The following is a 23,684-nucleotide window of genomic DNA, read 5'->3' on the forward strand; positions in this document are numbered from 1 at the left end:
TTGTTCCTTAAAAAAGATATATCTGGGTCTTAACAACCACCTAGTTTGCAAATGTGCTAATTATTGGTTGCCAGTTAATGAGAATTTAGTGCTGTTTGCAAGCAAAATCTGTGTGTGTGTTTTTTTTGTTTTTGTCTTTTTTTTTTTTTACTTTTTTTTATTTGTTCTTTTTAGTTAGAATGTGTTTGGGCATATTATACATACATGAAGTATAACTTCCCATTCTTGTGGTTGTACATGACATTGAGTTACATTGGTTGTGTATTCATATAGGAACATAGGATGCAAGCCAAATCTTAATACCAGACCTGACCTGCAGAGATACTTGAAGGGATGGAGCAATTGGAGGGTACAAAAGAAATGAAGGCAACCTGTGATGGCTGAGTCTTAATGCAGTAAGCTTGCTTTGGGAAGAAAGTTTAATTGCATAGTTGTCATCTTTAGAACATAGTTGAAAAGAGCCAAGTGACCAAATTAATACTGGGGTAATTCACAAAATAATGGAAAAACTGTACTAACCAGAGCCTCAGGGACAGGAAACCATGAAGATGACCACGCCCCAGTCTCTACATAGGTAGAAGTAAAAAGAGGACATACTGCTTCCTGCTTAAGCCTCTTAACTCCATCCTCAGGATAACAAGCTTTTCTTTTGTTTTGTTTTGTGATTTCAGCAGAAGAAATACATTCTGGGGAGCTCCCAGGAAGTGTTGGTGTTGTAAGAGTAAGAATTCAGAGTAGAAGGAATGAAGTAGCAAGTGATACCATTGAAATAGAAGTTGAATAGCAGCTTGGAAGTTCTTTTTATATAAACCTTTAAATGCTTCTTTGTTTTGCATAACTTTCTTTTATTAGCTTTTATATTGGCCTTTTTAAAAAATCTGTTTTGTTTGGACAAAGAAAAATCAGTTGCTTCCCATGCTAGTATCTTGTCTTACTTGAGACGTGCAAAGATATCTGCAAGATACTATCATGCTCCACTTGTACTTTATGCCCCTACCATTCATCACTTTGGAGAAATCTGAGATAACAGTTGAACTTAATAATATTTGCAAAGCACAAAGAGGCAGAAAGGTCCAGTAGAGATCCTTGTGATACCTTAACTTGCCTTAGTGATCAAAAGAAGAAAAGGAGCTCATGAAGAGGTGGAAGAATCAATGTTATAAGCAACCAAAGTGGGGAAGTGCTTGAGAGAGTTAGTTGACTGAGTTTAGAGAGGATGGGACCCTCTCTAAGCCATTTGATTTGACAGCTGGAAAATTAAAATGGTCTTGAAAAAATGGTATCTTTGGAATATAGTGGTAGATCTTTTAAGAAATCCTGTTCATGTGTGTGTGTGTGTAATATGAGACAATGATAAGTAATGATCACTGCTCTTAACAAATACCAGCCACAGTAGAGGATAGATAATAATAAGGAAAGTCCATTCTAGATGGGGTGAGCAGATTAAGTCTCTGAGGAAGAGATTGTTGAAAAGATCTGATGACTTGTAAAGATATGGGGATAGGAGAGACGTTTTCAAAGAAGTTAGCCTAGAAAGCGAGAACCTCTGACTTATTCAAGGAAGAGAAAGAAGGCAAGGGTGATTGACCCAAAGCAGAAGAAATGAGACACAGACCAGAGGAGCATGCATAGCTGCTTGGGCATGGAAGGAAATTTGCATTTCATTTTGAGTATAACATGAAGTCTTCGGAAGGTTTTGAACAGGCATGAAATAAACTCATTTAAATTTTAGAAGATCACTGGCTAACTTGAAATGTTATCGACTCTGAGTGAGCTAGGAAACCACTGGAAGGCTTCAAGCAAAGAAGTGATATGAACTGACTTATGTTCTATGGGAATCACTTAGGCTGTTCCAAAAAACTGACTGCTGTGTTATTAGAATGAAGCAGCAGCATCAGGAGCTTTCGACATCAGTGTAGGTGGTGAATGAAGCCTGGCAAAAAGTGGTTGTATTTAAGATTTTTTTGGAATTTGAAGAAGCCTTGAATCTTACACAGTTTAGGGGGACTACTCTATGAAATGAATAAAAAATATGAATAGAATTAGGCCCAGGACTAGGATGTAGCTCAGTGGTAGAGCACTTGCCTAGCATACATAAGACCCAACTTTATTCCCCAGCACAGGAAAAAAAACAAACCAACCAACCTAGGTCCAAGGAGTCACAATAGATTACAATTTTTAAGTGCCAGAAACATCAGAAAAATGAGTATTATTCATTCACTGCCTGACTCAGCATGTTATTGCCTTCTTCTATGTTTGGGCTATAGACTCCTTGATTGCTCTGTCACATGACCACCAATAATAATATTGCATTTTTATTATCAATGAATTAGAAAACTGTCTTTTATCCTACAGTTGGCGATTGACAATAATTCATCTCTAATGTTTCTTGTAATATTTTCCTGAAGCACTGTTCCTTTCCTGCAAGGAAGCTTTGAAGCTGTGGTTCAAAGGAACCACAAGGAACACCAGAATCTCCTCAAGCCTTGTCAAAATACAGATGCTGGGCCATCCCAGAGTTTCTGGAGGTCTGGAGAGGGGTCTGAAAACCAGCATGTCGAACTTGCCATGTGATGCCATTGCTGCTGGCCTAAGGACCTTACTTTGAGAACCTCAGTCTTTTTTTTCCTCCCTCTACTGCCTCATATTTCCCTCTCTACCCTGATGTTTTGGGGTTAAGAGTAGGGCATTGGAGTGGTATATGGGTTGAGGGACCTTGCAGACTGGGTGATGATGGCCCTTCAGCAAGGAGTGAAGAAGCATTTCTTGTTCTGATCATGATACTCAAGGATAAAGACAGAATCTACCTGCTTCTTGATGTGACCAGGGCACATTGTCCCTGGATAATGAACATTCATGAGGCGACACTGGCAGCCCATAAGCCTCACCTAGAACCCCAGGATCACCACCACTGATAGCATCTTGGCCTCCAGCATGCAATTGGAGTTACTGGTTCCATTCTCCCTGTCCCCCACTCTGGTCTGTAGAAAACAACCCACCAAGCCATGAAAGAATAAGCTTCATTACCTTTATAGTAAACTTGACTCTGTGGTAGACTGTAGGATTTGCTGACGGGTTGAATGTGGGATGTAAAGGAAAGTATTGAGGATGACGTCTAGGCTTTGGACCTGATCAATTAGGGCATGCTTATGACATTTACTGAGAGACAAAGTAGAGTTGCAGATTGAAGGATCATGAATTTTATTTGTACTAGTTTTTTTGTGACTGCTATGCCAGATTACTACAGATTTAGTGAATTAAAGTAACAGAAATTTATTTGCTCAAGCTCTACATGCCAGAAGCTCAATCAACAGCAGCAGCATTGGATCAGTGATAAGGTGTGTGCAGAGCTGTTCTTACTCTAAAGATTCAAGAGGAGAATTGACCTCTTGGTAGTTGCCCAATATCCTTGACTTTGGTTGCAACCAGGACATTTTCTGCCTATTTTTATAGTACCATCTCTCCTGTGTAAACCAAATCATCTACCTCTGCCTCTCATAAGAATATTTATGAATGGATTAAGGAACCATCCAGATAATCTCCCTAGGTCAAGATCCTTAATTGCATCTGCAGAGGCTCTTTTTACAAAGTAACAATTTATAGTTTACTGGGATTATGACCTCATACCATTAAGAGGCCCTTATTCAGCCTACTGCCACATGTAAGTTTGAGATTCCTGCTAGATATCCAAGTAGAGATTGGAATGAATTTAATAGTGGCTGATTAAGAAATGGGGCAGTATAGGCAAGAATACTTCCAAAGCTTCTGTATGAAAAAGGTGAAAATAATGAAAAGTTGAGAGCACATTGAAAATCTGAAGGGCATTAAAGTCATGTTTATTTAATTATGAACAAATATGCAACATACTGTCTTCCAGTGTAAATTAGTAGAGGGCAGGGATAAGGTCAAGTAAGCAAATTCTGTAGAAGGTCTGGTGTTCCATAGGAATAAGAAATTCTAAATGCATTAAAAGTCAAGGTAAGTAAAGATAAAAGAATCATAATGAGATGTATCTTACTTTCAGATTTTCTCATGCTATTTATTATTTTACCAGACAAGCCTAAATTTTAAAACTAGTGTAATTGTATGTAAGGAGAAAATGTTACAGAAGTCAAGGTTCACATTGGAAAGTCAAAGAACTCAGTTCTGAAATGTAAGATACATAGCCTTTACCTGGAAGAGAGTTTTCAATATTAATGCTTGGAATAATGAGAAAAATCCATGATACTGCTGTGATTGCTTAACCACATGATGTGCTCTATAGACCTACACCTGTGTATTTGAGAGTCGGACTGTATCAGAGCTGTAGGAAGGCATTTTGTATAACAATAAATGGTCAAGGAAAAATTCCGGGTAGAAAATCATGATTTACATTTGTGTTAAAAAAAAATCAGGGTTGGTTTTATTGCTTGTGTACTAACCATAGTAATTCAGAAGATATAAAGTAGTTTATATGAAGAAAAATATACAAAGAAAAATATTTTTTTCATTATTATAGATCAACTAACCCACATGTTGCTTAGCAAATACTATAAATTCTAGAGTTTCTAGAATTTTTGGAGTACATGAGGTAATGTAAAATCTCTCACTTAATGTTTAGTTCTCTAATTTCTGCATGATGTTTGTTTTTCTGATTTAGTTGAATAACATTTTAGTTTTGCTTTGAAAAGTATTAGAATATTTGTGAAATACTTCCTACTGGTTCAAAAAAATAGCTCTTTGGCTCTAAATAAAAACTTTTATTTCTGACTTAAATGGCAATCAGCAGGGCTCAAGATGTAGTTATGACATCTAACTCTCAGTTATTATGACTTCTAAGCAATGTAAGAAGCATTGGGACATTAATACTTTTGTAATTGATTCTAAAATACCCAGAATATATAAGAATAAGGCAATGATCATGTTAATAATTAATTTTTAATTTTTTCTAGCAAACTACCAACTAGAAATACTGTAGTCAGTTGGACATCTAACAGGAGGGATCATCTTATTGACTTGGTGGCTCAGAAGTCTGAAGAGCAATGGACATGTTTGGTCTGTACACTAATAAATAAGCCCTCTGCTAAGACATGTGATGCTTGCTTGACCTCAAGGCCTATTGGTAAGACTGAATTTTGATTTTGAGTTCATTGCATTTCCAAAAGGATCACTTATACAAAGTTAGGTACACATCTTGCTTTATTCTTGATATTCTATCACTAAGTGAAATGCTTTCATTCTCAAAGGCTTTAAGAAATTGCCATCCTTTGCCTGTAAACCATGCCAATATTCTGTTGAATATTTTTTATAGGGAGGGAAAACATGCTTGTGCTAAAACAGTATGTGCCTTTGTATCTCAAAAAACTGAGATGATCACATCTGTTCTCTACTGTTTCTAATGAATTATTCAATAAAGCTTTGTTTTATGCAGATTTCAGCAACTTTCGAGTTTGTTATTCAGTCCAAGTGTTTCATAAATTGAAAGGGAGGATTTCTGTAAGAATATCTTTGCAGGTGGAATAGAAAAATGCTGAATTTTTTCTCTTCTTTATCCTTCCTACCCTTGTTATTAAAATCTTTACCCAGACAATTGTACTGATTTCATTGAAATCCTTCAAAATAACTCTTTATAGCTCACAATTTCATGCGTTCAGAGAATGTAAAACCTCAGAGGAAACCTGTGATTAAGAACCATCTCATTGATGCAGCTTCTATTGTGTTCGCAAAGTGTTCTTTCTTTCTTTCAATTAGAGATGAGAAAGTTCATTCTTGACTTACAGACCTCTACATTGTGTTAGCTGTCATATTGTGTTTTGTTCCCTGGGCCTGCGAGTTGGGCATCACCCCTTGCACAGCTTTGCTAATAGCTGAAGGGACTGCACCTCCTATTTCCATCCCTTCTTCAGTATCATTCAGCAGAGCAACCTCAGAAATCTAGTCTTAGATTTCCACATTTATTTCAACGTTCTCAAATGCCTTTACATGTCTCACTGTTTTTGTGTTAATTTTTTCTGAGTATGAAAGACATATATCCTAACTACAATTTAGAATACAGTACAAATTCCAAAATCCCAGAATATTTTATCAAGATGTTTTATTTGGTAAATATTAAGTCTGTGTGATTCATCTTTACTTCTTCTAAATGTGCCTTTTGCATGGCCTTGTCATTTACAGGAACATTACTGGTAGTCCATACAGAGGACTAACTGTTGACCTAAAGCTTTGTGAGACATCGTCTTTTAATTACTACTGCTTTAATGCTTTGCCTGATATTAACAAAACTGATAGCTGTATAATATTTAAAGCTTAAATATAATATACTGCAAATAGAAATCTTCGTTAAGCCCATCTTTGTGTCCCTATAGGTTGTTAACATTTTGCATTTTAAATAAAACTTTACTTCCTAACCAGCAAATGATTAATTATAACTTGCTCAAGCTAACTTTGCATTATTAGTTCTACATATTAGTTCACTGTAATAAAGTGAACTAAATTTTCTAGTCAAATAAAAAAGATGTTGCAAATAGTATATTATATTTTTTAGGAATATTACAGAATTACTTATCTCTCCTTTCAGATTCATTGCTCAAGAATGAAGAAAATACTATTGCCTTTAGCAACTTAATGAAGTATCCTTGTAATAGCTTTGGGAACACACATACAGAAGTAAAGATCAACAGGAAAACTGTATTTGGAACTACAACCCTTGTCTTAACTGATTTTAGCAGTAAATCCAGTACTTTGGAAAGAACAAAAAGCCAGAACCAGATACTGGATGGGGAATTTCAAAACTGTCTTCCTTCAAACATTTGTCTTAGTGATACACAGCACCCCTCCAAGGAGAGAACAAACTATATAACTCAACTATCTAACAAAGTAAACATATCACCTTTGGTCTGCTCTCAGTCTGAATTATTTAGTCCAGCACATAAAAAATTGAAAACAGCCCACCACTCAGAACCTGATCTCAAAAGTTGCAACCCTGGATTTTCTAACAGGTATGATGCTTCTAACCTTGGTCTTTAAGGTATTTGAATTCAGCTTTGTTTAAGGTATTTTTAAGATCTTTGAGGTACTTGTACTACATTAAGTTTTAAGAAGGCAGAAAAATCATCCATTGCTAAGAAAGTCGAACTGATTCTTGTAACATAAATCAAACACTGCAAAATCATTGTAGTAATTTACCTCCTTTCTCTTCTCTAGTTTATAATGCCAGAGGAGGAAAGGAAATATACAAATTTCCTACACCTATAAAAAGTTGAGGTTTTTGTACTATAACCATGTATATGCTCAATACAGAATATTTGGAAAATATTGAAAGTATAAAGAAAAATATTAAATTGCCCATAATCATACCAGTTACCAATAACCTTTAGCATTTTTTTATGTAGAATACTCCTCAAGTTACAGTGGGTTACATCCTGCTAAACCCAGCATATGTCGAAAATGTCTTAAGTCAAAAATGCAGTTAATTTACCTGCTAAAACATCAGTCATAGCCTCGTAGCATAGGACACTGAGTACTGGTTGTTTCCCCTTGTGGTTATGTAACTGACCAGGAGCTCTGGCTCACTGCTGATGTCCAGCATCAAAAGAAATTATTGTGCTACATTTCACCAGCCCAGGAAAAGATCAAAATTCAAAATTTGAAGTATAGCTTCTCTTGATTGCCCATTGCTTCACACCACAGTAAAGTTGAAAAAGTCTAAGTAGAACCATCATAAGTTGAAGACCATCCAAATTTCCCTCCAGGGAAAAATAGTTCTGGAAGAGAAACTTTTGTAAAAATTTAGTAAGTGGCCTCTATTAAAAAAAAAAAAAAAAAAAAAAAAAAAGAAAAATCTAAGATACCTTTAGTGATGCTTCTGTTAAAGAACATGGTTGTTTCTCACTCATCCATGTGGGGTGGCATTCTCTATTTCAACCAAGAAGTGTTCATACTGGTTTTGTATCTGAAACGGAAGTTGTAATTCCAATTTATAAATACCTGATTAGATGTGTTTTATGAAACTATCAGCTTCATTTCCAGAAAACTTCAATTGCTGTTAACCAAGATGCAGACATTTGAATAAATAGTGTCATCTCTTCCCTCAAAAATGACAGCTCCTTAATATTGGGCCAGTTTTCTGTTGGCCCTCCTTCCCCTACCTCATTTCCTCCCATTATCTGGGCTTCCTAACCCCATGATATGATAATATACCTCCATCAGAAAGAGAGATTTTCCCAAAATTTTGCTTTCCAAACTGCTTCTTTTTTACCAAAAAAGAAGCCATATATCCAGAATTTTAAAATAAAGAGTATAACTTATGAATGCAGGATCTTCTTCCTAGGCTACGGGAGACAGTTATTTTGAGTGGAATCTTTAATTTGGGGTGGAATTCTGATTGCTAGCTTTTCCTAAGATTGTTGTGCTTTGGCTGATAGGAAGATTTCTTCCTCTGGGCAGTGGATAAGTGACACTCCTAGACCATACTCTGGGAATTCTTAAAGCTTATTTCATAACGGTTCTGAGACAGCTTTTACTCAATGCATGCATTCAGTTCAAATTTCCTATTATAACTTTATATCACTTAATCCAGATGATTTATTCTTGACTTATTTTTCAAAATACTTCATTCATAATCTCTTATGACAACTGATTTAACTTCTGTCCATGATACTCACATTTGAATTAAACTATAGTGGCCAAATTTTTAACTGGCTGGGTAAATAGAAAGTCTTTCCACTTTATTAGTGCCTCATGACGGAAATATGGAGCAATTAGTTAAGAATGTCAGAATTGGGAACCTATCCTGTAGGAGAAAATCATTTTTGAACAGCTTTTCTGTTCTGACTTAAGTGGAAAGAAGTAGAAGTGATCATCTTAAAATATTGTGTCATTTGTTGTACCCAGACGAAATATCTTGGCGTATTTTTATTTCCTTAGTGCCTTTTTAAAAATCTCAGACAATTTAGTTAATGAATCAGGGATTTAAAAAAAAAAAAAAAAAAATTAATGTAACCTTAAATTTAAGTGATTTCTTCATAAGCCATTAGTAATAGAACCATGAGATTAATCACAGTGCACAGCATTACTTAGAAATGCTACAGCCATGTGAATGCATTGAATATAAGAACACCAGGACTGAGACTCCACAATCAATCAAGATCAACTAGCAGAATAAATGTCAAGTGATGAAATAAATTCACCTAGAAGCCCTTCTGCACCCAGCTACTTTACAAGGAATAAATTGCAAATTACTGTCATTTATTTCATTTTTCTCCTTGTCTGGCAGCTACGGTATTCATCTTGTGGACAAGACACCTAGCAGAAGCGCACAACATAATACTATTAAAGCAGGTGGTCCACCCAGAATTTATAGCAAGTTAATTTTTTCATTAATAATTACAGGGTAAATCATTTGACTTTTGTTCTTTTAATTACTGATCTCATCACTGTACTATACATGCCGTGTTGATGAGGCATATTTTTGGATCAATCTTTAAACACACTTGAATGTTTTCCAGCTACTGAATTATAAATTAGATAATTGAACCAATTTTTAAGCAGTTAAGAATAACTGCTAGAAACAGTTTTAAATGTTTGAGTCAATTATTATAAATAGAAAGCAAAACACATTGATACATTTCCAGAGACGGCATGTGTTGTAGGTTAAAATTTTTACTGAGTCAATGCGAAGGATCATGTAGAAGAGTGAAATGACACTATCAAAATCATTAGCATTTTCTCATTGCCATCAGTGGTGAGGAAGGTCTGCCTCTATTCACTGGTGCTGTAGCACTGACATGTAGTTCTAGATTCCAGGTCACCCCTGGAAGTTTTCCCTCCCTAAGGATTGCAGAATCAACTGGACCATTCAGGATAAGTTGTTTATTTATCTTCTGATTGTTTTAATCCTTGAAATAATCTCAGATGACAAAATCTACATTCATTTGCACTGATTTATCCAAAATTTTCAGATAGCATCTTTATTATAATGAACTAAGGATTTTTTTAAAATTTAATGTAACCTTATATCTAAATGAATTTTATATTCAGCAAATGATTTTAACAGAATTGAGTAATTTCAACAGAGACCACAAGACCCACAAGCCTAAAATGTGTTACTTTAAAAGGTTTGCCAACTCCTGATCTATTAAGCCATTTAGAAGTCCATTTTCAAAATGATTGACCCGTTCATCAAAATCAACTATTCTCTATGCTAAACTTACCTATGAAAATGCTTAGCTACATTTTAGAAATAATGCTTGAAGCAAAGAGGAACCAAGATGTCCTCAATTAAGTAGGATATTTAATTATCCTGGATAATGTTTTCTATCATAAAATGAAGATTAGGTGCGCATATTTAGAGCCCATGTGATTGTGATCACAGGTGGCTTCCGGGATCTTGGTTTCATTAACTCCAGTGCTTGAAACTTAATGTGCATATGAATGGCCTGGGAAACTTGGTAACATGCAGATACTAATTCCATAGGGTTCTGGAGTAGGAGCAGTTAATTCTGTATATCTAAGGAGCTCCAGGTGAGTCTGATGTTTCTGGGCAGTGAAACACACTCTTGAGTACCAAGGTTAGGATACATATGACTAGCTTTTCCTTTAACTTGATACCAAGGAGGAAACAAAATTGAAGACAGATGTGAACCAGAGGGAAGACATTGAGGCCCCTCTTACCTCATTCCTGCCTTTTACTTTGCCCCTCTCCTCAGAAAAGCCTCAAGGGTAAACAATCTCAGCCTGTCCTTGGGTATGTTGAAGCAAGTAGATTAGAAAATATTTAATTAGTTGTTATCAAAGATGTCCACCTTTAAAATTATATATGAAACTATGTTTTATGTGTACATAGTTTAATAAGGATCATTTCACTTAATGCCAGTAATCTTAATCATTTGTCTTTAAATTTAAAAAGAACACTTAATGAAATCACTTAATTTTTAAATCTCTGACTTCTCATACAACTATCAAGATATTCACCCTCTCTCCATGTTGAAATTTGAATATCACCTCTTTTGGAGGCATTTTGTCAAATGGAGTGTTGTGGAAAAGAAAAGCTTATTGCTTCTTAGCTGTGTTTATTTCTTTCAGTACTGGGGATTGAATTCAGCTTTGGTATTTCTAATTTGACATTACTCATCTCAAATATAAACCACCACCCCACCGGGGAAAATATGCCAGCAAAATAGTGACTGGTCGAATAATTATAAGAATTCCTTAGAATTGCCCAGTTACCTTCAGTTTACAAATGACTGCCACAAGAACATCTTCAAAAACTGCCCTCAGAATGTCTAAGTCCATCCCAGCAAACATTTTTAAAGCAATATATTGAAGCATCTGTTTTAAAAATGAGTTTAAACAAATTTTATCACAAATAAAAGATATTCTTTGAACATTTCAATTATGATGCCTTGAGGCACTATTATAGAAACAGGTATCTGAAAAATGCAGTTTAAGGAAACAAGTGAAAACAACTATCTGATTTTTTTTTAATTTTTTAAAATTTATTTAAGAATGATTTTTTTTCTTTAGAAATTTTACCCCAAATAAGAATTCACTGCTTATCCTTTAAAAGTTAAAAACATAGATGTATAAAGGGGAAAGATGTTTGGTTTGGTTTGGTTGGGTTATTTGTTTTGTTTTGGGTGCTGGGATTAAACCTCAGGCTTTGCATGTGCTAAGCACCTACTATACTGCTGAGCTATACCCCAACCCCCAGTTTTAATCAATGTGAACACTTTCTTTTCAACTGGCTTATTAAAAGTCTATTATAAAGGCACGATTTAAAATATGCAAAACATAGAAAATTAAAAATAGCGAAGCTCTTTTTCAGAGAGAAAATTCTGCTTATACAGCTAGAGTACAAGGTCAACTCCTCAGCTTTGTTCAACGAATACAGGAATGACCTCCAAATACTCTTGATTCTAATTGTGGGGGAGATAAAGCTTCCCTACTAGCTTCACAAAATACACATTTCTGCTCTTCTAGGCAGCCTGTTTCTTGCTAGAATATGATTGCAACTATTATAGTAGCCTTGATCAAAGAAAAGCATAGAAAATTGTCTTTAAAGTGGACAGTAGAAAGAGTGTCTCTTTGGCCTTGTCAGAGCCATTGATGAGAGTTGCTACCAATGAGAAAATAATTAGAGAAGATTGTGACTCTGCTTGCTTTATGGGTCGAGGGCCAGCTAGACCTGAGAATATTTTACAGGAAATAAAAGTGTCTACACTGAATACTGGGTAAAAGAAGAACTGAATATCAGAACGAGAACTTACAATTTGATGTAATGGATTCACAACAATTCAGCTGTCTTTATTCAGAAATTTAAGTTCTGTGCTTCAGGTACATAGGTAGCTTGAGAAGTGAATTAGATTACCTTGGAAAACAATTAAAAAGGCAGTAGTTTGTGCAATTACCTGAGGTTCATGTTGGCCTACTTTTTGATATAGATTCTTCATATAAGCAGAGTTCAAACAGGTACAGGTGGCTTGTGAATGATCCCCTTAGCACTATTTTTCTGTGGTTATTTCATGACCTGTTGTTACAGTGAACGCCAAACGAATGTGACAGCTGGTCCTTGTACCTTAAATGCTGGTGGCCCTCGATGCAGTAAACACAACCGCCACTGTGTTCTCCGAGTTGTGAGGAAGGATGGCGCAAACAAGGGAAGACAGTTTTATGCTTGTCCTCTGCCTGGAGAAGCACAATGTGGATTTTTTGAAGTAGGTATAAGATTCATCAAGCTTACTATGGTGTCACTGAATTTTAGTTATTAAAATGTAACAAATAGTGATGCTCTTTCAGTTTTATATTTTAGCCACAATAGTAGTCAGTCTAAAACTCAAACGTTGAATAATTTGAAATTTGCAAAGGTTCAGCAAAATAATAATAGTGAACTAATAGCTATTAGACTATCAGAGCATATCATATTTGTAATCACAAATGTAAAAAGAATATAAAACTGTTGCCCTTGGTTCACAAAGATGGAAAGGTATTGACTAACAAGTACTGGTAGTACTCATGTGGTTAATAATCCAAGATAAGAATTTACTCTTCCTAACTTCAGTGCTCTATGAAAACCTTTGGTTTCATTGGGTAGAGGTACATGAGAAAGACAGTGTACATGCCTTAAATTTACAGTAACCCTAGTGAATCCTGCTACACAAGTTTGACCAAGTGGGGCGGGGAAGAAAGATGATGGCACTAAAGTAATTTCACTATATTCTTTATGACTTTACGGTCTATGAGTGTGTCCCTGAAAATGAATCTGAGGTAGGAGACAATAATCTGGAGTCCATCAGTCAGTCTCACTTTCTGCATTCCTCTCAGTATGAGAATCACAGGCAGAGTGTGAATCTAAAATTTAAAAGCACACACTTTTCCAAACTACACTTTATCTGATATATAACCGAAAAATGAAAATACTGACCTATTTCAGTGCTGGAGCAAAAATGCTCTAGTTGGCCTTATTGAGAGATAAAATATCTGTCTTCAGTGTGATTCTTCTTAAGAATTTCCCAGGGAAAATTTGATAGTAATTTTACACCTCTGAATAAGACGTGACTCTATCCTTCTAAATCTTTCCTCAAGAAACTTTTATAGATATAATGGAAAAATTATTAGCAATAAATAATAATATTATTAGCAGTAATATAAGACTTCTTCATGCCTCTCTTGAGGCCCAAATAAGAATAATCCAATGGAATCTCCCTAATTTGGTCTATATATGTTCCTACTGGAGTCTTCCTCTTCCTAAGAGACTACGGAAGTTTAGCATTAGTGTTATGAAAAATATTTGATCTTGTAATTGAAACTTAAACTATAGAGAAAACACTGGTGATTACTTTTATTACAAGATTCTGACAGTTTCAATTATTCTTAATAAAGGGAAGGAATTTCTATATCTTCAGATATTTAGAAACCTTAAGCTCAAAATTAAGACAGTTTTCTGTGTGATTCAAACACGTGTAAGAGTTGCTTCTTACAGAATATAAACTTTATTTAAAGGCAACAAGTAATGGTTTATGTCTGTTTCACAATCAACTTAATATCAATAGTAGTGAAGCCAATATGACATCAATCAAATGTGCCTCAGCTTAGTCTGTACATCATGGTAACTTCCACATAGTTTACACTCCTATTGTTTTTTGTTTATGTTGTTCCCCTAGTGGGCAGATTTGTCCTTCCCATTCTGCAACCATGGCAGGCGCTCCATCATGAGAACAGTGTTGAAGATTGGACCTAATAATGGAAAAAAATTTTTTGTGTGTCCTTTTGAGAAAGAAAAACAGTGCAATTTTTTCCAGTGGGCAGAAAATGGACCAGGAATAAAAATTATTCCAGGATGCTAATATTATCTCCTTCTGTAGAATATCTGGCACTTCATCCTTTCAAACTTTTTATAAGGTATACACCCCTTTGTTTAATAAGAAAGCTTGTAAAATACCTCATATAAACTAAGTATCTGCAGTATTTGAGACGAGGTCTTTTTTTTTTTAATGTGTTATCCTGTGGCATTTTTTTCCCTTTTATCTTAATGAATGTATTCATTTCATCAGATGGGCAGTATATTCCATTTATAATGTATATTTAATGCATGTAATAATCACAATAAAGTTATCTTCAGTAGTCTGTTGGTCTCTTATAACTTCTTTGAAGAAAGCTTTATTTTTTAGGATAGGACTATACAGCACAATGAAATAATAAGATATCATGTAATGAATACTTTTCTCAGGAACTACCATATCTATTAAAATGATTAGAAGAATTTTTTTAAACAAAATTTTAAAATTTGACATCCTCTTTATGAAAAAGAACATTTTATTCTGTTCAACAAACATTAAGTTCTTCCTAGATGCAAGGGAAATGATGAACCCTTGTATAACTTCAGGTGTGTTTTCATGGAAATTTATTAGATTAAAAAATTAGCATTTAAGAGCAGAAGTTCCTTGTATATGTTTAAAGGACAAGTTGATTTATATTTTTCTAATGTTCCTTTTGACATTTATTACCTAATTATAGAATTAAGTCAATTTCGATTCTTAATATATTGCTATACAGTTGTGGATCTGAAGTGTCCCCCACAGGTTTATGTGTCAAAGGCTTTGTTGCCTGCCATTGGGGCTATTGAGAGGTGGTAGAACCTTCACAACAAGGGGCTTGGTGTAGGAAGTTAGGCCATGAGACATACCTTTGAAAGGGATACTGGGACCCTGGCCCCTTCCTTCCTCTCTTCCCTTCCTTCTGCCATAAGGTGAGCAGCTTTGCTCCACCATGAGCTCCCCTCCATGATATACTGCTTTGCCTGACCCAAAAACATTGGAACCAACAGAAACACCATAGACTGAAACCCATGAAACAGTGAGTAAAAATAAAACTTTTGTCCTTTAAAGTTAATAAGAATTACTATAATAGGCTCTCACAGTGTGAAAGAGACATTGGGCTAACTCTGAGTACAGCATGAGCAAGTGGGAATTTATAACCACGGAGCAGTGCTGGAAATAGTGGATGGAAAATAGTACTAAGAAGAAACATCAAGGATAAGGATTCCTGCTAAAACAGTTTAAGGATAATGATGTTTGTTTCATCCCACCATTTTTCATACCCCCCTCATTTCCCTCTACGTAATCTAAAGTTCCTCCAGACATCATTACCCTATGTACATATATGATTACACGAATAGTATGAATCTACATCATGCACAACCATAGAAATGAAAAGACGTACCCCATTTGTGTACAATGAATCAAAATGTGGTCTGTAAAAATAAAAAATAATTTTAAAAAAGATGATAATTCTGAAAAATAAAAACCATTTAAGGAGATTTTTAATGAAGTCAGTGGTCAAACCGGTTGGGGGATGTGGAATGAGAAACATGGTAGAGTACAGGGAAGCTGATCAGATACAAAGGATAAGAAAGTTCTTGCTAAACTGCAGAGCTTTTTTGCTGAAAAATGCAATGTACAGTTGGGCCTATGAGAAGATTCAGAAGCCTGACTAAACATTGGCCAAGCAAAGAATCTCTGTCATAGGTTACCAATATTAGCAAAAGATGAAACCTTTTTTCATTGGATATCTTTGAAGCACTTTATATCTTTTTTGTGGTTTATACCATAGTCTACCAGTGGTTGCTCTACTAGTTATTCTATCTATATTTCTTAATGTTATCTTCCTAAAGAAATTATGTATAACTTATTCTTCACATAATCTTACCAAGTATTATGTCTTACACAGTAGAAACTTGATAAACATTTGTTGACTTCAGTAGTAGATGAAGGTTTAATATGTCAATCTGTTGAATATTTTTAACCTCTTTACCACTATTTGGGCATGCACACACTTAAATGTCTTTGAAAAGAGCATTGCTGGTTTATTATGAAAGAGAAAAAATTGTTCCATATGTAAAAACTGTTAAATTTTTCTAATAATTTAAATAAAATTCTTGGCATTTATAGAAATTTGCTTACAAATGGACAGGTCGAAATCAAAGCAAAGGTTATACATTCACTGAAAAGCAAGCTATGAAAATAATGCTGCCTTACATTTATGCTAATAATATGTTTAGATAAATAGTTATTTCTCACAAGGCCATAAATTTGAACCTCTTCATTTGGTACAAAAACAATCCAACTGGTTTAAATAGGTGTTTAAACAGTTAATCTCTATTGAGCACCTACTATGTGAAAAATTCAGTGAAAGTATTGTTGTAAAAAGATCCTACAAATGAATGAAATGATAATGGATAACAGCACTATAAACAAAGCACTAAAGGATGCAGGAACAAAGCATATCTAACCCATAAACTAGAAGAGCTTCAGGAAAGACAGCCATTGGAATTTCACCTTGGTGAAGATTTGCATATGTAGAAGGGCATTTCAGGCAGTAGGCACAGCATAAGCAAAGATATCTGAGAGTGGCAGCATGGGCGATGTGTGGGGAATAGCAAACAGTCCTATTTAGCTATATCATAGGGTATGTGAAGGAAAATACCGGGAGATAAATGTGTAAAGAAAGAATCAATTCCCATTTCATGGCTATAAATGGAGTTCCTAAGATGGGCCAGTTCTGTTTTCTGAGGCTATAAAAATAAATAAATCACTCTCTCCCCTTAAGGAGCCCATTGGCAGATAAGCAAGTCAATGCACACTGGGACACACACTAAACTAATGATGCAAACACAGGGCCATTTGAACAAATGAAAAGGAAAACTATTTTGCTAGCATTGTGGGAAATGGTATGCATAGTGGTTAATTGCTCAGACCCTGAGATAAGTATTCTGAAGTCAGAGTCTATTTCAAAGACCTTCACAGCCAGCCATTAACTTGTCTTTGACCATATGACCTTGAACTCAATATTTTACAAAGTCTTGTCTATTGTGTTGTTATGGTTTAGATGTGGTGTTCCCCGAAAGCTCACATTCGAGACAATACAAGAAGGTTTGGAGGAGAAATGATTGGGTTATAGCCTTAACCTAATTAGCAAGTAAATCCCTCATGGGATTAACTGAGTGACAACTGAAGGCAGGTGGGGTTTGGCTAGAGGAAGTGATTCTTGGGGGCGTGGTTATAGGGTGTATGTATTTCGTATCTGGAGAGGGAACTCTCTCCCTCCCCCTCCCCCCTCCCTCCCCCTCTCTCCCTTCCCTCCCCCTCCCCCTCTCCTTCTTCTCCCTCTCCCTCTTCCTCTCCCTCCCCCTCCGCCTCTCCCTCCCCCTCTCCCTCTCTTTTCTGATCATCATGTGAGCTGCTTCTCTCCCTCACACTCTCCCACCATGATGTTCAACCTCACCTCAAGTCCCAAGGAATGAAGATGGACTTCTATGGACTAAGACCTCATGAACCCTTAAATAAACTTTTCCTTCTCTACAATTGTTCTAATTTGGGTCTTTTAGTCACAGCAGCGAAAAAACTGATTAATACGTGTGCTAAACCTTAGTCATCTCATCTGTTAGACAGTGACAATAATAGTGCAAATTTCACAGAACCATTCTGAGGACCAAGTGTAATAGCCATGTAAAGGGTTTATTATACTCCCTGACAGTTAAACTGTTTGAATTAATTTTATTATCTTTATTAGTGATAGTACAACTACTATGGTCTAGTACAACTCTTTTCATGGAATGTTTTAGTTTTGTAGGGGTTTTTTTATTTGTTTTTTTGTTTTTGTGGTACTATGAATTGAACCCAAGGGCACTCAATCACTGAGCTATGTCATCAACCCTCTTTATTTTTTTACTTTGAGATAGGGTGTCCCTAAGTTGCTGAGGCTGACCGGGAACTTGCAATAATTCCTGCTTTAGCCCCCTGAGTCTCTGTGATTACAGGTGAGCACCACCATGCCCAGCCCTTGTAGAATGTTTTGGAAAAAAACGGTCATGATTTAAAAAAAGAAAAAAAAAAAAAAAAAAAAAAAACCTTAGAAGAAGAAATTGGACTTCACTAGAGCAGAACAGTGAACTGAGGGAAGCAATATGAAAGCATGGAAGCATGAGGAAGGACATGTATTTGGGGACCAGAGAGTCTGGAACTTGGAAAAAGAAGTCATTAGGAAGAAGATACTAGAGTTTTATGGTTTCAGTGAGACATCAAATTGAAAACATGGAAAAGAACAGAAAACATAAAAACTAAAAAAACAAGCCCTTCATGAAAAATGGAAAAAGCCAAAGCTTTAGTGTACTCTAGGCATATATTGCATTTTAGATAGAAGTCATATATAGGAAACATGAGTATAAATCATCATCAGTTTAAATTATTCTAATTCCAGCCTCGCAGTATTTTTTTCATTGCAACTTATGGCTCTAACTGCATGGAAACATTATATAATGTTAGCAGAGGAGCAAATTACAAGACCACATTGCACTGTATCACCCAGTGACGGGCTCAAGGAGACCCAGTGGACCTCTTCATTGAAATCTATTCAAAAAGAGGTGAAAACAATGCTAAAATAGCCATAGCAGAGCCTGCCTGGGGAATGGGCAAAGAACGAAAGAGCCCTGTTGTTCCTAGAAGTTGCAGAAAGAAATCTAGGACATCTATTTATTAAATACCTATTCATTATTTGAATAGTATTGACTTCTCTAATAAAAGCAGTAAGGGAGGGAAGACATGACGTTAAAAAGACCTGAAGTCACAAAAAGAAGTGATAACAGGACAAAAAAATAGATCTTGTGAACAGAGAGGGAAGGATGAAAAGGAATACCTAAACACCTGTACAGGTGCTTTGCATCCATTTTCAGTAATAGAAGCACAGATATGCAGAGAGTCAACAAAAAAACAGTTTTCTAAATTTTTTAAACTACAAAGGAGTTCTTTGGATTAAATGCTATCACAAAATGTAAAACTACAAAACAAATTAATGGCCTCATTACACAATTCCATATCTACTTTCCATACTAACATATCTGTGTTACTCCCAATTGCTAGTATGAGAATCTTGGTTTACATATTAAAAAATACTTGTCTGTTTTTAATATGCATTTATTTTTCTCATTATTATGGTATCACATTCAACTTGTTTGGCACTATTTAAAAGAATTGATTTTGTTATCAATGGCAGAAAACAATTTAGGAAACTGAACAGAACAGGCAAAATGTTAAAATCTATGTATTTGAGTAGGTTATTGACTCATTAGTTTAATAACTCGTTTTCTCAAACTTGAATAATTTAAATGCATTAGAAATGATACAGCATTAAAAAGTGCATTCTTAAAATGGTAAACACTGGATCTAGGATCTCAGTTTGTAGTTATTACTTATTTAAAATAAACAAGCAAATTCCGTTGAGATATGGTCTCATTTTCAGGAATGGTCTATTAGCAGGCAGCAGTGAGCACAACAATTAACCATATCAGCACATTAAAGCCTAATGTGTAAACTCAACATAGCAGCAAACACACATCCTACCATGGCCTATTAAGTAATCAGAAATGATTGCAGATAATTAGCTCATGAACAGCTGCATAAACTCAACTATTCCATTTTTTATCAGACATGGAGACTTCAAGTGGAAGGGAGGTTTATTCACTATGTCTTGAACCAGGGGGGAGTGTCACCATGAAACAACATTAGGAACAGAGTCTGTTGGAGTGCATCTTGTCATGTGAAACTTCCTTCTGATAATACTTCAAACATTCACACAAATACAGTTCTGTAAGGGGAAAATATAGAAACAAGGATAGTGTCAATGACCACAAAACTCCTGTAAAATTAGAAACTGAAATAGAATGAGTAGAAATCAATCAGTAAATTTCTTTTAATGAGTGTGCATAATTCACACTTGTTTGTATTTTTAGTTCAAATTTGATTTGCATATTTCTACACATTCTTTCTGCATGCCATTCTAGACAGCACCCATGGGAAATGTAGCATTGAACTTGATAGGTATTTTTTGATTAAATATGTGGTTTTCATTTTCTCTATCTTCTTTTCACTAAGGAAAATATGCTAGACAGAACATGACAACTATATTTAGAAATCTAAAGGACTGAAACAAAATAGAAAGGATTATATTTACTCCATGTACATCCAGAAAGACAATTAGAGGAAATGGACTTGAGTTTTAAAAGAAACAAAAATCCAAAAACTAACATTCTTACAACTGAAATAGGTATACTATAAAGTACCTAGCTCTTGCCAGGGATGTCATCAAGCAAATTCAGAGACCAGTCTCCTATGGATATGGTTAGAAGGGAAGGGACCTCAGTGTTTTTCAAAGATTCCTTCTAAGAAATATAATTCTAAAGGAAATGACTCAGGAATGAATGAATGTTCTATCCTTGATGATGCCAAGCTTTTGGAGGGGGATTTCTGAATACTTGAGTTTTCATTGGGGTGTCCAGTGGGGTCCATCCGTATTCTTGGTGTTCCAAATAAAGAGTTGGACAAGACACACACAAGAGGCAAGCAAAGTACAGATTATTGAAAGTGAAGGTAAGAGTAGCATTCTGTAAGGTAGAACAAAGTGGGCTTAGAGAGAAAGAGGGGCTTAAGGCCCAACGTCTGGAAATTAGTGTCTTATATGCTGAGCTGTGAGGGGTTTTCTCTTTTCTATATGGCCCAGATTAAAAGCCTTATTCCATTGGTTTCTGTTTTTTACCTTATGATACCTGATTAGATTATTGTCCAATTTTTGCCCCATTGGTTACTTTAGAAATCCTAATTAGAATACTGCCCATTTTACCTCAATTGGTCATTTTAAAATATTAAACCTGTGACTGGCGTTGTCATGGTAATGGAACTTACCATAAACAAGGACATGATTCCTCTCCCTGTCTTGTCCTCCAGGGGTATCTTTCTTTTACCCTGTCTCTGTCATCTTGGCATCCCTGAACTCCTACCTAACACTTCCATGAAAGATTTTTGTATCATGAATTAACATTTAACGAGTATTTACAATCTTCTCACAGTTGTTTGCATTTTATTTATAGATCCACCAAGAATAGAATGGGAATAGATAATAGAATTAAGAGCAATGAATGTCACTCACAGGGAATTGGTCAACAATAAGTATTTTATATTTGTTTTCTCTCTAGTTATCTTCATGTTTATAAGCATTCAACCAAATATAAATTATAAGACTAGTACTATGATAAGCACTATGAAAGCATAAGTAAAGGATAGTGCCTGGAGGAGTTTGAAGTCTTAAGGTTAAATAAGCATGTGAAGCAGCAATTATAGATCACCATGACAAGGGCCAAAGTGGAGAGACACAAAAGAAAAAGAAAATAAGTAAAAGACCTGTGCCAGCAACCTGTTAAACACTAGAAGGCTTCCTGCAAAAGAGAACCCTGGGGAGGTAGGTAGTTTGCCAGCTGCAAACAGGAGCCTGTAAGCAGAGAGAAGAATTTGTAAAAGACTGTTTGGCATGGAAATACAACAAGATCTAAAATCAACCAACTCAAATAATTGTTCATTTAGTTCATACTGTTCCTTCACTGCAAATTTTTAACTTCTCTCATCCATTTTACCGAAAGTGGGATTAGTATAACTAGTGCCTATTTCCTAGAGTAGTGCTGTTAAAGTGCTAATGAAAATTTGGACCAGCAGCATCAGTAAAATCTCAGGCCCAGGAATATTAGCTCCTGCAAGACCTACAGGTGATCCTCCTGCAATCTCATGCTTGAGGACCACTGTTCTAGAGCAGAGTATTTGTAAGTGTTTCAAACGAGGTTTAACTATATTAGAATAGACACATAATAGTTCTTTTTTGAAATGTGTTATAATAATTAGGTGAATTCATTTTTAATGGAATAGGAATGTAAGGTTGAGTAAAGAACAGTGAATGAAGTGGGAGTCAGGTAACATGATTTCTACTTCCAACTCTACCACCAAATATGAATAAGATTCAAAAAAATAACTGCTATGAAATAATGGATTGCTCTGCCAACATACTGAACTTCTCTTGGATCTCGGAGTCTTCAGTCATAACACAAGGAGTTTGTATAAGAAGACCTCAGAGACCCATTTCCAATCTAAACTACTGTGGTTCTCAATAGCTTTTAACATTAACAGTTTACATAATTACATAATACAATCATCCACAGCCTCTTTTGGGATTACCTTTAGTTTTTCAGCTTCTAGTTTCTTTTCAAGCTGTAATGTCTTTACTCTGTGCTTTTCTATCATGTCTAAACCAGCTTTTCTTCCTTCCCTGTTTTTTTTTTTCTTTTCCTTTTTTTTTTTTTCACAGACTGCATTTTTATTCATTGTACACAAATGGGGTACAACTTTTTGCTTCTATGGTTGTGCACGAAGTTGATTCACACCATCGTGTAATCATACATGTACATAGGGTAATGATGTCTGTCTCATTCCACCATCTTTCATACCCCCACCCCCTTCTCCCTCTCATTTCCCTCTACATAATCTAAAGTTCCTCTCTTCTTCTCTCAATCCCCACCCCCACCCCCACCCCCATTATGTGTCATCATCCACTTACCAGAGAAAACATTTGACCTTTGGTTTTTGGGGATTGGCTTATTTCACTTAGCATGATATTCTCCAATTTCATCCATTTATCTGCAAATGCCATAATATTATTCTTCTTTATGGCTGAATAATATTTCATTCTGTATATATACCAGTTTCTTTATCCATTCATCTATTGAAGGGCATCTAGGTTGGTTCCACAATCTAGCTATTGTGAATTGAGCTGCTATAAACATTGATGTGGCTGTGTTAACTGTAGTATGCTGATTTTAAGTCCTTTGGGTATAAACCAAGGAGGAGGATAACTGGGTCAAAAGGGGGGTCCATTCTAAGTTTTCTGAGGAAACTCCATACTGCTTTTCAGAGTGACTGTACCAAATTGCAACTTCACAAGCAATTTAAAAGTGTGCCTTTTTCCCCACATCCACACCAATATCTATTATTGTTTTGTGTTCTTGATAATAGCCATTCTAAGTAAGATGAAATTTTAGAGTTGTTTGAACTTGAATTTCTCTAATTACTAGAGATGTTGAACACTTTTTCATATATTTATTAATCACCTGTATATCTTCTTTTGTGAAGTATCTGTCAAGTTCCTTGGCTCATTTATTGATTGAGTTCTTTGTATTTTTGGTGTAAAGTTTTTAAATTCTTGATAAATTTTGAAGATTAGTGCTCTATCTGAAGTATGTGTGGAAAAGGTTTTCTCCCACTCTTTAGGCTCTCTTTACACATTATTGGTTGTATCCTTTAGTGAGAAAAAGCTCTTTAGTTTGAATTCATCCCATT

The 23,684-nt window shown here is 35.4% G+C and overlaps 1 protein-coding gene across 1 annotated transcript in view; it reads left to right on the plus strand.

Moving 5' to 3' along the window:
* Positions 1 to 14,598, plus strand: part of NEIL3 (nei like DNA glycosylase 3) — a 50,004-nt gene extending 35,406 nt beyond the window's left edge. The window contains 4 exon segments of the mRNA XM_079141052.1: positions 4,932 to 5,101; positions 6,557 to 6,977; positions 12,518 to 12,692; positions 14,139 to 14,598. Of these exon segments, the coding sequence (XP_078997178.1) occupies positions 4,932 to 5,101; positions 6,557 to 6,977; positions 12,518 to 12,692; positions 14,139 to 14,321 (949 nt within the window). The 3' untranslated portion in view covers positions 14,322 to 14,598.
* The last annotated feature ends 9,086 nt before the right edge of the window (positions 14,599 to 23,684 follow it).

The sequence above is a fragment of the Sciurus vulgaris genome, assembly GCF_902686455.1.
Source record: "Sciurus vulgaris genome assembly, chromosome: 5".
NCBI classification, from domain to species: domain Eukaryota; kingdom Metazoa; phylum Chordata; class Mammalia; order Rodentia; family Sciuridae; genus Sciurus; species Sciurus vulgaris.